General features: G+C 38.1%; 1 protein-coding gene across 1 annotated transcript in view; it reads left to right on the top strand.

Annotated features, from left to right (window-relative positions):
• Window positions 1-7,431: 7,431 nt before the first annotated feature.
• Window positions 7,432-15,962, top strand: part of luzp2 (leucine zipper protein 2) — a 153,843-nt gene continuing 145,312 nt past the window's right edge. Inside the window, exon 1 of the mRNA XM_036585401.1 lies at window positions 7,432-7,683. Within this exon, the coding sequence (XP_036441294.1) occupies window positions 7,622-7,683 (62 nt within the window). The 5' untranslated portion in view covers window positions 7,432-7,621. The remainder of the gene's footprint in view (window positions 7,684-15,962) is intronic.

Here is a 15,962-nt window from a genome sequence, read left to right as displayed (position 1 = left end):
ATCATATTTTATTTAAAGCGTTTCCTTCCAAAGTGCATTATAGACCATTTTAAAAAATTTGTTGTTGTTAGGGGCCATACACATACAAGAACTATCAGTGTTAAATGTGATTTCCATTATATCAGCTGTTATTCTTTCCAAAACCTTAAATTGTTACAAAGGCTGAGATAGCATCATTTGTAACACATTATAATGAAACTCTATTTTGTTGTTGAGCCTTCTGTGTAATTATCTGTTACTGCATGTTTATCTGCCTTTTTCCAAATGCTAAAAATGAATCACTTGTACTTAATGGCTATTATGACTGGAAATTAAGTTAACAAAGGATGTTCACTGACTTTTGAACAGCACTGTATATCAATAATATGATCTGACAAGTTTGTTGGAAACAAATGAAAACACATTTGTGAGAATTGTTTTGTCAATATATCTCAAAATAGTGTGTTGCATTACTAATATTTAAAAAAAAATAAAGTTTCAAAATGTAAACTATACATTGGTAAATATATGGAAACTAAGCTGCAAAAGCAATGCAATCATATATTTGTCTATTCATTTAGCCTGGTCCATTCATGCTGAAGGCACAATATAAAGCAGCCAAATAGACAGAGATAATTTACACACATCCATTTTAAAGGCACAGAAACAAAACAATCTATTTAATTCGAAGCGATAAAGAGAGATTGCAAAAAATGGAAAAAAATGTAAAAAATGAATTAAGACAATTTTTTTACATAAACCCACTCAAATACCCACACACAGTGAACCTCAGGGAAAAATCTAAAAGAATAATATGGGATATAGGCCCTATATAACATTATTATAGATGTGTGGGAGAAGACAAACAGCTGTGTCTTACTGCAGCCTTTGTGTCCTCTCAGGAAGTGATCATGAGGCAAAAGCTGATGAGCAAATGAAGCATCTCTGGAAACAAACACAAAACACCATGAATAAATCAGGAGGCAATTTTGCGTTTCCACAGATTTCACCATCATTTGTCCTGACACAGTTTGGATTACCAAAGCATGCTTGTTGCTTCGTTAACCCCTTAAATGACCAGAGCTCACCAGTAGGCCCAAAGTTTTATTACACACTTCTATAACCTAAGAATAGCTCAGCCAGTTTGCAAGGAAGTCCCTGTAGTTCCTGAATAATAAGTCTTAGTATGCAATAAGCTTGGGCTTTGAAGGGGTTAATACTGTCCAAGAGTCCAGCACTGATGACCTGTATGTAAAGAAAAGCTCCACAAACTCAGCTAAAGAGTCTGCTCAGGATGGGGTTTCAGCATTATTACAACGAGCAGCACACCAATAATTATACTGATTTGTTTTCCATTTTTTTCTTAGTGAAAACAGTTTGAAAGTAAATTGAGTGCAACAGTAAATGACTGCTATTGTATAACAATAAATAATGTGGCTTGTTTTAGCATTTATTAACATTATTTGTTGATGAAGCCAATATGTGTTTCTAAAGAACTGTTATTACAGTTTTATGCCTTGATATATACTTGTAAGTGCTAGCCAGTTTATCGTCTATACCAGTATTGTGGTATTCAAGTAATTATTTTAGTTTTTAGTTTCAGTAACATTGCTAAATGACTATATTTACAACATCCTTAATCATTGCCATGTCAGTAGAAATACACCATGCAAGGTTACTTTAAGAGAAAACAGACCAATTAAAACAAGCTATGCCAGGTATGTAAATCTTTTTGCATAGAGTAGTAATGCTTAGGAAGTAAAGGAAGTTCATTAACTTTGTTAATGCAAACATACAGTCAACATGCATCAGAAATCACGTAGAAGATGTTTTAGAGGCAAAAAATCATGAACTAACAAAAACAAACATGAGTGCTCGTTTCATTACCATGTTAAAAGAACTACACTGGCTTAAAAACAGAAGCAAAAGGCCAAGAGTCCTACAGGCTCAAGAGCAGAACAGTGAGAAAATGGACTCCAAATTCAAATCCAGTACCACGATCAATTTGGAAAATATTTATTAAAATTCTATGAAAAATGATCAACGGCATCCAGCATTAACATGCTCCTAAATGGCTCCTGCCTTGGACATACAGTTCTAGGAAAGACTTAATTTGTATATAAATCATTCTACAGAACTGGTTCAAAATAAAAAAAGCACACAGACTTTTAACTGACTTAGACTTTAAAGGGAAATTCTTTTGCTTTGAGTAACCTTATGCCTTAATGTCAATACTAAAACAATTATAAAACTTCAGTAGTGACTGTTTCGGTGGTCACAAGTGTGGCTCATTTTGAGCATAACCCAAAACGGCTAGCCAGTACATGACTAGCAAACAAAGCTTTGAACAGTCAAACACTCATAAATATCATATAATCATAATATTTTCATTAAAACACCAAAACGTTTACTTAATTGCAGAAATCTGTTTAAGTAGTGACTATTTGTAATGTTACACACTGATTTTCAGACTTTGGGGCTTCAGAACAATGGGATCTATCTGCTCACCCTGTGGCCATGAGGCCCAGGGATGCAGTCTCACGTCCTGCTCTAAAATGCAAGGGTGTGGCTAAAATAAAAAAACTTGTTTTTTATGTTTTGGTAGTTACATGATAACATGGGACTGCATTTTTTGAATAAACGTTCTTTTTAAAAAAAATTAAACTCACAATAAATCTAAACCATTCAGCTTCACTTTACACGTCATCTACAAAAAGAGTTTTTAAAAGAACCATTCGTTGAAGGTGATTGTGCTATGGCAGTGGTTCTCTTGGTCCACTGCCCTCCACTTTATAGCATTTTCCCTGCTCTAACAAACCCAGTTCACCTCTTAATTAGTTAATTAGTTTCATCAGGTGGGAACAGAGGGAACTCTTAAATGCGCAGGGCAATAGTAATCCATTGTTCTATGGCGTCACTCCAAAGAACCCTTTTTTGGCACTGTTATTTTTAAGACTGTAGGTACTGAGGTATACCTCTCCTCTGCTGAAAGCTGATTCATGATGATTTCCTGTCCTCTCTGGCCTCAGTGAGGCAACCTGTTCTCTGGCTGGTTTGAGGTTTGATTGAGACAGATTAGGGCAGGCTGCGGAGGACACTCGCCATGGGCCAGAACAGACCTCAGCTCTGACCACACCCAAAGCGGCCATGCGCCCAGTATCTGGCTTAAAAATAGAAGCGGAAGGCCAAGAGTCCTACAGGCTCAGGAGCAGAACGGTGAGACAATGGACTCCAAACTCTGTTAATGGCCATAATGGAAAGCATTCATCATGCTTTTATTACACCATCTCCCCTTCACACTTATTCTTCCTCCATTTTCACTGTTCCGATCACACGGCAGTAAGCTTCCCATGTCAAAAAGAACCCACTTTCCGCCTAGATCTTTTATTCCCTTTGTAGAGGAAAAGAGTGGGTGAGAGACAGGAGGAAAAAGGGATGGGCGCTGAGGAAAAATGGCCTTCTGTGATGTTTAGGCATCTGTTAATCTGTTGACTCTGGGTTTGTTCTACGTCCCAAGGGAATAAAGAAGGGGGGGTAACCATAATAAGAACCTCGCAACATTATTAACAATGCATAAGCATTCAGAAACAGACGTTTTCTTCAACAGCAGGGAGACCACTAACAGAAGGAAAATCGCTCTTTTATAAAGCTGAGGACGAATGTTGTGGCAAAATCAATGGGAAACGCTTCACTGAAAATGGTGTTGTTTGGAAATTTGCTTGTGTGCTAATGCAAGTGTCCCAGTATAATCATGAATTGATGCATTTTTGTATGTTCTGTATCAGCGCGTTGCTTCACTGTGCTTAAAATTAGATTATGTTTCCCTTTTGTCTTTAATGAAACCACAATGAACCTTGAAATGACTAAAGAACACTAAACATCAGGATCCTGCAAATGTTTAGGGTTGGTTTCACAGATCCTGAGTAATCTTAAGCCTAGGCTAATATTTTTTTCAGTGGGGAATCACCACTGAAGCTACAATTTAGTCCAAGACTGTGCTATAAAAAATATCCTGTAAATTTACAGTGCCTTACTGTCAGCAGAGTTGCCAGGTAGTTACTATAATTAATATTTACAGCACTCATACTGTAATATTTCTTTCAGTAATAACCTACTGTATTGTTTTTTTATTGCAGTTCAAAACTGTATTTTTACAAGAATCAGATTGACAGCAGCATATTATGTAATCATGAATCATTTGATTCTTTTCAGTTTTTCAAAAATAAAAACAGCTATTCTTTCAAAAGCTAACAGGCTCCACTCACAGTTAGGCTTTTGGCTTAAGTATTAATGAAAGGATTCATGGAAACTGCAAGTGAAAATATGTTTCATGTATGTCTTACAAGCTTTGTGTGAGAAAGTGAATGTACACCACTGTTAGTCTGAATCCCATATCTAGCTAAATTTAGCATTATTACAGCTGTGGTAATCAGGTACTTACCAAAAAAAGTATATATATATTTTTTTGACATAGATTCTGCTAAATACTGACTTATATGATAAAACATTTTAATGCAACATTAAGATATCCTATACTTTCATGTTGGCACAGTTGTGCTAAGTAAGTTCAGCTAGCTCTTTTAACCTTAAATTAATGCAAAACTGAAAACCAAATTAAACAGCGGTGAAGACGACAGTCCTTTGCTGCTTCAGAAAAGTAGCTGAGTTTTACAGTAAAGCTGAAAATACTGTATGTTTCATGTGATATTACAGTATTGTTGCAACATTATTGCAGCAGCCGTACCATAAAGTATGTGATACAGTATAATCTTTTCAGTGAGGATCTCTGAGCTCTGGATGATAAGTATGGGTTGAAGAAAGTGGAGGTGAAACATGATATTATTGGCTATATATTACTTTTCCCTGCCTGCTGGCACACAGTAATATAGGACCTCTAGTCTTCAAGACAATCAATGCTTTTTCATACTTTCCTAACTTTTTAAAACTGATTTAAAAGAACTGCACATAGCAGATCTCAATGTTGTCAAAGCTTTCCTCAGTTACACTTAATGAGCCTTGTGAAATCTTGCGTGGTCTTTTTGCAATATATCATTATCTGTTTTTTCTCTTTTAAGTGAACAGACAGGGTAAACACTCTAAAAAAACATTTTCTAACCTCTTTCTGTCCCTCTAGTGGCCATTCCACCAGCAGAATGGAAACAGACTTTCAGATTTTTAACATAATCATATAAAATCTTTTCTACATTATGATGTTGGTTCTCTGTGTGTTAAATGTCTTCTGTTGTGTTAAGCTGCTAGTAAGCAATGAGGTGAAAGGGGGGGAGTATAGAACTGTCACAATAAATCTGCATTTAAACACAGTAAATTGACTTTTACATGTCTATCAAAATGTATTACATCATTATTATTGAAGAAATTGAAGGTGCGTAGTTCAACTGAACGATTTCCTCTAAAACAGGCATACATTTTATTTCATGGCTACTGTGATAAGGGTTAACATTTAATCTGGGATTTTTTTTATTTAAACTGTAAATAAACCACAGAAAGTTTAGAATTTTGAACTATTTGAAACAAAGAAAAGTTATCTAAAATGATAAAATGTTTAAGATTCTGTATTATTATAAAGTCACTATTCAAATTTAAGCAAAATTGACACTGACCATGTAAAGGCCTTTGTACAAAAAGGGTCAGATCATTCTTTCTGAGTCATACCCCTTCCACTGAAGCTTGTGTTCAGGCGGCTCTCAGGTGCTTATCAGACGTTTTTGCTCAATCTGGTGGATCATCCAATCATCCACCTCTAAAAGCTTGCTCACAGAAAGTGTTTAAGCTACATGAAATAGTTATGAATATGCTGCCTGATTTTTTTACCATCAACAACATTACTTACAAAAACTCAATGGTCATCTTAGATAGTGAATAAAATGACTACATTTGTATTGTAGACATAGTGAGCTCTGGTTTCTATCACCACAACTGTAAAGAAAAAATCTGACTCAGTATGTTTTTTCGACAGTGAATCACTTCACATCAGTCCACTCTGAATGGGTGTTTATATCTCAACCATTAAATTATGCAGAAATTTTGTCAAATTTTGCCAAATACTAAAACCAATCTAAAATTCTCTCTGTATACACTGTTAAAGGTTCTGTGCAGGTACATTTTTTGTTTGTCAAGGTATAAACCATGTAAATGATCCCTCAAAGGTACAACAGTGGTTTTAACATCCAATTGTGTACCTTAAATAAGTTTTTCCAGGTGAAAAGTACATATTTGTACCTTTTCATAACCTTTAAAACAGAGCAATAAAATAAAAAGGCTGGAGACGAGACGGGGGTGTGGATTCAGTACAACTTAGAAAACATAATTTCAATGGATTATGGTACAATTATGTTCCCTGACTAAAGGTACTGGCATGTACCCTTGAGGGTGACAAGAGGGGTACTGCCCCAGTGACAGTTTACTACCTTTTTGTCTGAGCATGCCACTCTTAAAAAGAATTGTTTATCAAGGGTTTCTTTAGTAAAGGGAACGGTTCTGTTTAGAACAATGAGCTCTATACAGAATCATCTCACACATGGTGAAATTGTTCCTCACATTGATGGATTCTATGTAGAACCTTTTTGAAATTAGTTCTATATGGCACCCAAAAAAGGTTCTGCTATCATTATGATGTCAAGCTTGTAACAATAGAAGAACCCTTTGGTGCTATATAGAACCCTTTTCAAAAAGGTTCCATATAGAACCATATACAACACATTCTCCATCGATATGAAGAGCCATTTCATGATGGAAAGAACACTTTAAGCATGCAAATGGTTCTGTAAGTGGTCATGGTTCTATAGAGAACCATTCAATTTACCAAAAAACCTTGAAGAACCATCTCTTTTAGGACTGTATCAGTGTCTTATTAGTGAGGGGAGAAAGTTAAAGCGAGCAGAAGTGATGACTCTTACATTCATCATCATCTCTTTCCCAGCCTAATCGCGCAATAAGCGCGAGGGCACCGAGAAGCGTCCCATCAATTACGTCTGATGGGCAACAGAAAATAAAATGTCAAACAAATGAACCTCCCATCAGAGCGCGCGCTGATTGATTTAGTGTTTGCGGAGTGACCCCGGTGTGGCTCGTGCCCAGATAATCGCACTGGCCTCTCCCGTGAGGGGGGAGGGGAGGGGAAGGGGACGCCGTGCCGGTGGAGCCTCAGACAGATTGATATCGCAGGAACACGGCATCACTAGGAACTGGTAAGAGAAAGAAGCTCGCGAGGCCACTGGCTGTATTGGCGCTGACATCACTTCGCCACCTCAAATCATCCTCGCGCATCCTCACCCCCCTCAACGCCCCCACCTGTTCCTAACCATTAATAAATCTGTCCGTCTCCCCGTCCGCTCTTATTTAAAGCCAAAGGAGACCCAGCGTCTCGCACTTTCCCTCTCGCGCCACGGACACGCAAGCGCGCGCGCGCTAGCTCCCTCGCTCTCCCTCACTCCCTCACCCGCGCACGCCCCGCTCTCACAGCTGCAACTGACTGTCCGCCACAGCGCGTGTGCGCCAGAGAAAGAGAGACAGAGCAGAGGGAAGGAGAGAGGAGAGGAGAGGCGAAAGGGGAGACCGAGAGAGAAGAAAGAGAGCGAGCGTTCGAGAAACGAAAGAAAAAGAGGAGAGCGAGACAAAAGAGATGAAATTCCTCGGCGCTGTTTACGTCCTCCTTCTGCTCCCTGCGTTAAGCTTCAACAGCAGGTAAGACAACAGCAAAGCTTTTATCCCTCCCTTTTATCCCCTCCTTCCTTCTCTCCTTCCCTCTTTTCCTTAATTTCCCTCCTTCTCTTTCTCTTTCCGGGGCCACACAATGGCTAATGCGTATTGATATTCATCTGTGGCGACCAGCAGCGCTGTGAGAGAGACTGTCTGTCTGTGTGCTGTGTCGGTGCGTATTGGCCATGCGGTTCGGCTAGAGAGAGAGAGAGAAGGAAAGAGAGAGAGACCTAGAGGAAGAGATGAAAGAGGCTTATCAGCTCAACTTTTCTCCAGCCCTGCTCTGGGGCTGTGTGTCTCGCGCCAGAGACAGGAAAGGAAAGAGACATGCTTCTGTCCACTCCCCCCCCCTCCCCAACTCCCCCCACCACCTCCTTTTTTTTCTTCCTTTTTTCTTGACTGAAATGTGGCGGCGGCGTTTGGCTCGCGGGGAAACTGCAGCAGGTCTGGAGAGAGAGCAAGAGTTTCTCTCTGCTGGAGGAGCCGGCGTGTCTGTGTGCGTTGCAGTGCCAATCAGAGGCTCTGTGTGTGCGAGTGTGGAATGATGCAGCGCAGAAGAGTCAGGAGAAGACGAGAAGGAGAGAGAGAGAGAGAGAGAGAGAGAGAGAGCATAGAAGGAGGAGTCTGGCATTACAGGGGAGGGGATTTTCAGAGATTAATGATTAATTAAACCATTGATAAAAATCATGCCCCCCTCTCCCTCTCTCTCTCTCTCTCTCCATGCTCCCTCAGTGGAGGAAGATGCCATTTCACAAGGAAAGGTCACTAATTAGATAGTTGAGAGGAGTTTAACACTGACTTCCTTGCACTCGTCTTCCGCAGGATATTCTTCATCCCCACTTTTTTTTGAGGCTAATGTAGCAGATCAAAAGACTAACACCTTGATCTCTAATGAATTCTGTCCAACAGTGTCCAGGGAGGGTCAGAAAAGAGCTTTTTAGTTTTTTCCCCAGGGCAAGTACATACACAGAATGGTTGATAATGAACTCCATATTTCGAGCTAATTGAGCTTCCTTCCTTGAATCAAAACTAATCAGTCTTATCATGATAAAATACAATGCAAAATTAGATATGCGCCGATATGGGAATTGTGGGTTGATGCCAATGTCTGATATTTTTCATGTGCATATCTGCTGGTACATATATAGATAAACATTTCTAAAATGTAGAAATTGGGACTAGATCCACCCAGATTAATATAACAGATAGAGGTGGGCAATATGGCGAAAAGCAATATCACAATACTTTAAGAAATTTTCACGATATGCTATATCATAGTGTTTATTTTTCCTAGCAAGGTTAGAACAAAAAAGTCTGTAGTGCCACAATTTAAAAACTACTGTGAAAAACTTTGAGTACAGATGTTCTTTTTGAATTCATTTAATGTTTTGCGTACTGCGCTGCACTAAATCCACTCAAACAGTACCAGTTATGTTCTCTTTGTACTGAAACATGCAGTCGGTCAGTCTTCTTTAACACTGATAATATCTACGATAGGCTAAAAGAAAGTTATTTGTGATCTAATTTATCATGATAACAATAAATACTGTCATATGTCAAATGTAACATTTATTTCTGTAGTTTGGCCAAACAAATTTTGCAATTTGAAAAACACAACTTGCAAGCTGCGATTTTAATGAATAAAAAAGTGAACGCAGAGAACTGGCAGTCTGGCAAAGCACATTCAGCATGTGTCTGAACAAATGAATGTGCTGATATTCATAGACAATAAAAAGCATAGAAAATTATTTCTATTTAAACTGCAATCGCAATATTGGTGAGAAAAATCGCAATTAGATATTTTACACAAATCGTTCTGCCGCATGTACTAAAACAAATAAAATACGTACTTTTTATCACAGTAGCCAGCATTGCCTAAGCAATCTAAGAGTTCAGTAAATATGTTATGAAATATCGGTTTGCAATGTCAGTGAAATCTAAACTTGTGTCTGATGATATTTATTTATAAGCAAATATCTGCCGATGCTGATATGATTCCGACATTGAGGAATCCCTTTCCAGACTAATGTACCAACTCAAAAGACTCTGATATTTAATGAATTCTGTCCAGCGAATTAGTCCAGGGAGCGTCAGAGGAGAGCTTTCTTTCCAGGATGGTTGACAACGAGCTCTGTATCTTGTGCTAATTGAGCTTGGTTCTGTTTCCTTCCCTGAATCAAAACAAGTCAGTCTCATCACATTAAAATACAGGATGGTTAAAATAACTGCAGTATGCTGATTCTATAATGTCTAGTTGCTGTTGCACTGTACAGTCAAAATAAAGAAAAAGCAGAACTGAGGTATAATAATAGCATAATAAGCATAAAATGGTCCAGTAAATGTGCACAGTGATAGTTTTATACATATACATACATTGAAAATATAGGTTGATTTTAGTCATTTACACCCCCCTCCCCAAGAAAAAGAACAAAACAAGCAAAAAAGAAAACACTGTATCCTCTCTACTTTAAATTGTCATTTAATCTGAGGCTGTTTGTTTCTGGATTCCATTGGGAAACTGCCATAATTCACATTTTCATTAATTATCTTTATCTGTCTAAAAATTGCAGGCTCCACTCTGGATGCAAATGTATAAAACCCAATTAAGCCTCGCCTTTATGGAACCTTTTATTCTTTGTATTCAAAGGTAGTAAGTGGGGGATGGCAAAGCATGCTGGTTACTGAGAATAATGCAGTTCCTAGCACAGAACCCCTCCCTGGCCATGCAGTGAGCTCCTTGATGAATGAGCTATGCATTTGGCTTAGCAAGATAATGCTTGATAGCTGGCTTTGGTGTTAATAGGCTACTCTGTTTGAAATGCAATCCGTGACCCCATAAAAGAGCCTTAAAGCGTGACATGAAATCTCTCATTGACCAACCATTCGTACAGATAACTGCCGGCTGACACAAATTGTGTTCCGTCAGAGCATCATTCATTTCAATGAGTGTTCACGAAAGGTCATGTATATCTTACACTATGTAAGCAATATGCATACCCTGTATGCATCGACCTACTTAGAATCGAAGATGTTAATGCACAAACAGAAAACTCCAAAACCTTTGCTTAGCTTTGCATCTTGATGAGGTACCTACTTCATGACCCACATAAGAACATTGCACACGTTATTATTCGGGTTGGGAATTTCTCTGTTCATATATTTTAGGCTCAGGTTTGGGATTGCGGCCTTTAGTTCAAGTGGCTGCAGTTTGCCGTTACAACTGTCACTCCTTTTCATTTCCACTTGCGCGCACACTGCGTCTCCCATGGGATCCCAAACTCCCTCTGATGGCTCCTGCTTTGATGTAGGGAAAGCATGGCAGCCTCCTCTGGCAAGCCCACCTTCACTGGAGTAACTGTCAGAAAAGAATCTGAAGGGATATAGATGTAGACGTCTGAAAAGTAGAAAGATCTACATGAGATTCTGGTGCATGTACTCTTAAAAATAGAGGTTCCAGGCCTGGGTGTACAATTCTAAGAAAAAATAATGATTGGGATTAGGGATGCATAAAGAATATGCAAAAAATATTTGATGAAGTACTTTTTGTGCTCTGGAAAAAAAGAATATTTAGGCAGCACTGGGCTCCTGTGCTAAAATATCTACAGTTTATTCATTTTACTGCATTTACTGCATAACCCTACTCAGAAAATCTGTTACATTTCTCCATAATGCTAATCCAAATAGATGTAGTCCCAATTTCATTCACATCCACATTATACATACATGAAAAATATCGGTTATCGGTCCTTAATTCTTGCATCGATGCATCCCTAATTGGTATATTATAGGTTATTCAAGGTTATGCAGATGTTTTTGAAGGTTCTTCATACTCTCATTTACAAAAAATGGTTCTTTAAAGTCCCATCTATGGAAAGTTTCTTTAGGATGAAAAAAAAGAGTCTTCTATGGCATCGGTCCAAAGAACCTTCATTTTTAAGAGTGTAGTCATGCATACTGGCTATATATTAGGTAAAAAATGCTCAAGATGGGTGAAGTACAAGGTCATCTTTCAGCTTCGACCTATTACTCCACATGGCACAATACATGTGTGTTTATCCAATTTAACCTGAAGGCAATAACGTCGTGTTAGAAATTGACAGGTATGACACTCATTGTTGCAGTGATCGATGCCTCTGTGGTCAGTGGAGCAGGTCATATGTCTCACAGGTTGGGCCTTTATGGCCTCAGCGATTAATAGTAAATCTCCTATCTTAACAGCTTTGACACTGACAATAATGCGTATGTGCTTAGGCTTCTGGAATGTGATATTCTGTTCTGGCTTTGGATGAATAATGACCTTGGAGCAATGCTTTATCGTTGTCATGGCAACTACATTTATTCACTTGATTGGAATGACTTTTATCAGGAAGGCTACTGTAGTCTGACAGTTAGCAATGTTCAAGCCAGCCCACATTCAGGCAGGCAACTTTTGAGCATCTCCATTATCATTGAGACCTGACTGTAACTCTCGTTTGAGGCTTCATTTTGAATGGCATACCTTTTCAGACTGAGTTTCAATATATTTGAAGTGTTTTTACAGTGTAGTGAACCTTGCTGCATCTTAGTTTTTCCTTTCTTTATTATTTTTTCTCAGGTAAAAGCTATTACATGATTTAAAAAAGCCATTTGGTCAGTCTCTACTCACCTTTGTCAGTACTTAAGCAAGGAAAATGACCAAACTGGTTTGGAGAAAATGCTGGCATGACTGAGACAATAACTATTCACATACTCTAAAGCAGTGGTCATGTTCCTGCAGACTTTAGTTCCAACCCTAATCGACCCCATTTGATCCATGTAATTATTACTTACAGGAGTTTGTCATCAACTGTAAGCTATAATTGATAGTTTGAATACTGTTCAGTACCCTTTTCTATGAAGTTGACTCATGATTTGACAAGTCATTTTTGAAGCTGTTCAAACTTAAATGTAGTAGACAAAATGTTCCAGCAGTGTAGTTCAAGCACCTACAGTTGTATGCCGTCATCAAATTACATGTTTTGTTTAATTCTAAGTGAAAATAAGTTAAAACATCCTACAATGCAAATATCTATTGATTGGTCCATGCACTCTCACAACAGATTTGTTAAATAACAGCAGTGAAAACACAAAACATGAATGATGGACAGCTGTTTCAATGTTTATATATACGTTTCTCTATCTTTGCGACAGTACAGTGCAGAAATACAGTTCAAACATTCCTGAATCTGTAGAGTCTGCCCTTTCAGTTCCATCTTATCGCAAGACAGCATGTGACTCACATCTGGAGTTATAAGGCTATGAAGAGGGGTTGAGATACATGTCTTCTGCCTCTCTTGTATGTAATTAGTGGATTGATGTATCCATCTACGTTTTATGTGAAACTGATCACTGGACATTCAGGTAATCACTATGGACTTACCCGTCACGTCAGAAACTCCTCATTGTTCATTCAGTTGATATTGGAGACACGTGAAATGGTGTGCAAAAAGTTTACAGCTGCAGTTTTGAAAAGTAACGATGAAGACAGTACAGCATTTTAATATGAAACATATCAGCATCATGTTATATGCATGTGCCTTTAAGGCTAATTAAAGAAGATAAATCTAGAAAATACCCTTGGACCCCAGAGGGTTTATTAACACAATTAAAGAGAAAAGAACTTGTCTTTGTAAGAAAAAAGCAATGAAACAACAGAATGAATCATTACAGTTTCTGAAGTGTATTTGATACAAGAAAGTTTGACACTGACAAGTTTGACATATGATAGCTGTCCATAACAAGATCTTGGCAGCTTGTAGTGATGGGTGAATTACCCCATTCCATGGTTGACCATTGATCTCTGGTGCCAATTTGAAGTTTTTGGCAAACATTCTTTTGAAGACTTATACAGTTCAACTACTTGGCAAAAAGTCATATGCTTGAAGGGATCTCTGAAGTCTGAAACACAATTATTATTCAAAATCAAAGACCACTGCCTCTCCATCCCAATGAAATATGGCTTTCCGACCACAAAGCTTGAACACACAAATGCTTTGTTTGATCAGTAGTCTGCACAATTTGGTGTGAATGGTCCTTCAGAGCCTGTGCGGTGCTTTTCTGAATTTCAGGCATTGCATTAAAGCATATTTTCTTATAAGGAATATGCAGTACTGGGGCCTTTTCCTATTAATACATTTCTGCCTTTGAATTGACTCTGCAGCTTTGGCAAACAGATGACGAACTACTTCTTTCATGAAGTTAAGACATGAGGGCTATACTCCTTATCTGGAGAGCTTTAAGATGTAGGAGTTGTGAGCTGGTGCTAATTTCTGAAATTTTCCATGTACAGATCTGCTGAAACTTATGCCGATACATAAGTAGAAATTGTGACTAGATCCCTCTGGATCAGCATTAGAGAGAAGTGTAATGTTTATTTGTGGTGGGTTAGAAATGCAGTAAAATCAAGAAAATGCAGATATTTTAGTGTAGTAGCCCAGTGTCCCAAATATTCTGCTTCTCTGGAGTACAATAAATACATCATCAAATATGGGCTTGACTGAATGCTTTACAGTTCATAGTGGGTCAAATAATATTTGCATATATTACTGTCAAAATGTATAAAAAATAGTATAGTCTAGTATTTTTTATGTTGTACGACCTCTTTTGTATCAGCAGTAAATACCGTTTGCACTGTCAGGTCAATAAGAAAGCCCCAGTAGGTCTGCATTTCATTATAAGACCTTGTGAAGAATACCATAGGAAGTTGATTGCTTATGTCTGGAAACATCCAGTACGCAAAGAAAAAAACCCAACCCTTTAGTTTCACTTCTTTTATTCTTTTATTATTCCCCTTTGAGGAGTACAACAGAGATTTCAACAAAGCTAAAAGTACCCCAAACTTATATCTTAGATTGCTAAAAAAAAAAAGTCATACATTTCTGTTATTAAAGCCTTCTGTGACTAGAAGACTACAATGCTCCTTTAGCCCAAACCAAAGCTCAGCTCTGCAACACATTTCATTGTGTGTGGGATCTGAATTTAGTGCATCCTTTACTTTGAAAGAAGATTATCCAAACGATTCAAAAATAGGTTATTTTAACCAAAATTGAACACATATAAAACTGATTGCTAGAAAGCAAACATTAGCCTAATGTCCAAATTTTATTCAAGCCACGCAACATGCAGGTTTGTCCAGGTGGCTGTATTATTGTTGGGGAAATGTTGCTAATGCTGGATAAGCACTTTCAAATTTGGTCAACAAGTGCTTTTTTGGAAAACTAATATAGTGCTCGAAGTGAAGAGTGCTTGGGCCCCTATTATTACCTCTCATGGTTGTATTTTTCTGTTCCTTTTTACCCATTGGTAGCAGCCAGTTTTGAGGGTTAGTATCACAGCCCTACAAAAAGGTGTAGAGTCTTACGTCAGCCCTGTGAAAACCTGAGCCTGGGCCTTTATCTTTCATGTAGCTCACCCCGGTGAGTGTTCGCATGAAGTGGAAAAAGAAGTGTCTGGGAGCAATGCAGTGGTGGAGTTGCCAGGGTGTTTTCCAGCACATGGTGAAAGTGTGCCTGCTTTTAGAAGCTTGGTGGAGTTGCATAGAGATTAGAGATCAGCTAGTAATGTAGCAGGTCCCGTCTCACTTGGATGCCCAGGGGAGGCTGCGGTACTGATGCGAATGCAGCCTGCATCACATCTTTTCAACTACAGCACCAGCAATACTGCACTGTTTTCAGGCTCCAGTGTATTCAGAAGAGAAGTCTGAATGCTCTGTTCTGCCACCACCATGCAGATGGCTGATTGGCTGTTTTGTTGCTTAGCAATAATAGATGGAGTATCTCTACTGCCTTTCTCTTCTAACTGCACTCTCAAGGAGGGCATATGACATGACTAGGGTGTGAACTTGGATCCTGGCAGTAGGGTGTCAGTTGATGATAATAGAGATTAGGGATGTGAACGGGCATTTGAATGCATAGTTAACTGATCAGAGTGTGAGTATTTGAATTCTGAAATCGCTATTTGGGTTTTCTTTATGTTTTATTGAAGGGAAAAAATGATTTTATGTTTTAACAGGACTGTAGAACATCCTGGCCTGTTTTTATGCTTGTATTTGCAGGTTAATTGTATTATAAGTGTATTAAAATACGCTATAATAATTATACTAGGCTGTAATTGTAATATATTATATTATAGAATAATTATATTACAGTAAGTATAGTATAGTTAATATTTATAATAACCATATATATATATAGTGTATAGTGTATTATATTTACTTAGGACTTGTCCTGTACTGTAGTATACTTTGC

This window comes from Colossoma macropomum, unplaced genomic scaffold (genome assembly GCF_904425465.1).
Source record: "Colossoma macropomum unplaced genomic scaffold, Colossoma_macropomum, whole genome shotgun sequence".
In the NCBI taxonomy this organism is placed as follows: domain Eukaryota; kingdom Metazoa; phylum Chordata; class Actinopteri; order Characiformes; family Serrasalmidae; genus Colossoma; species Colossoma macropomum.
This window is presented reverse-complemented; position numbering and strand designations above follow the sequence as displayed.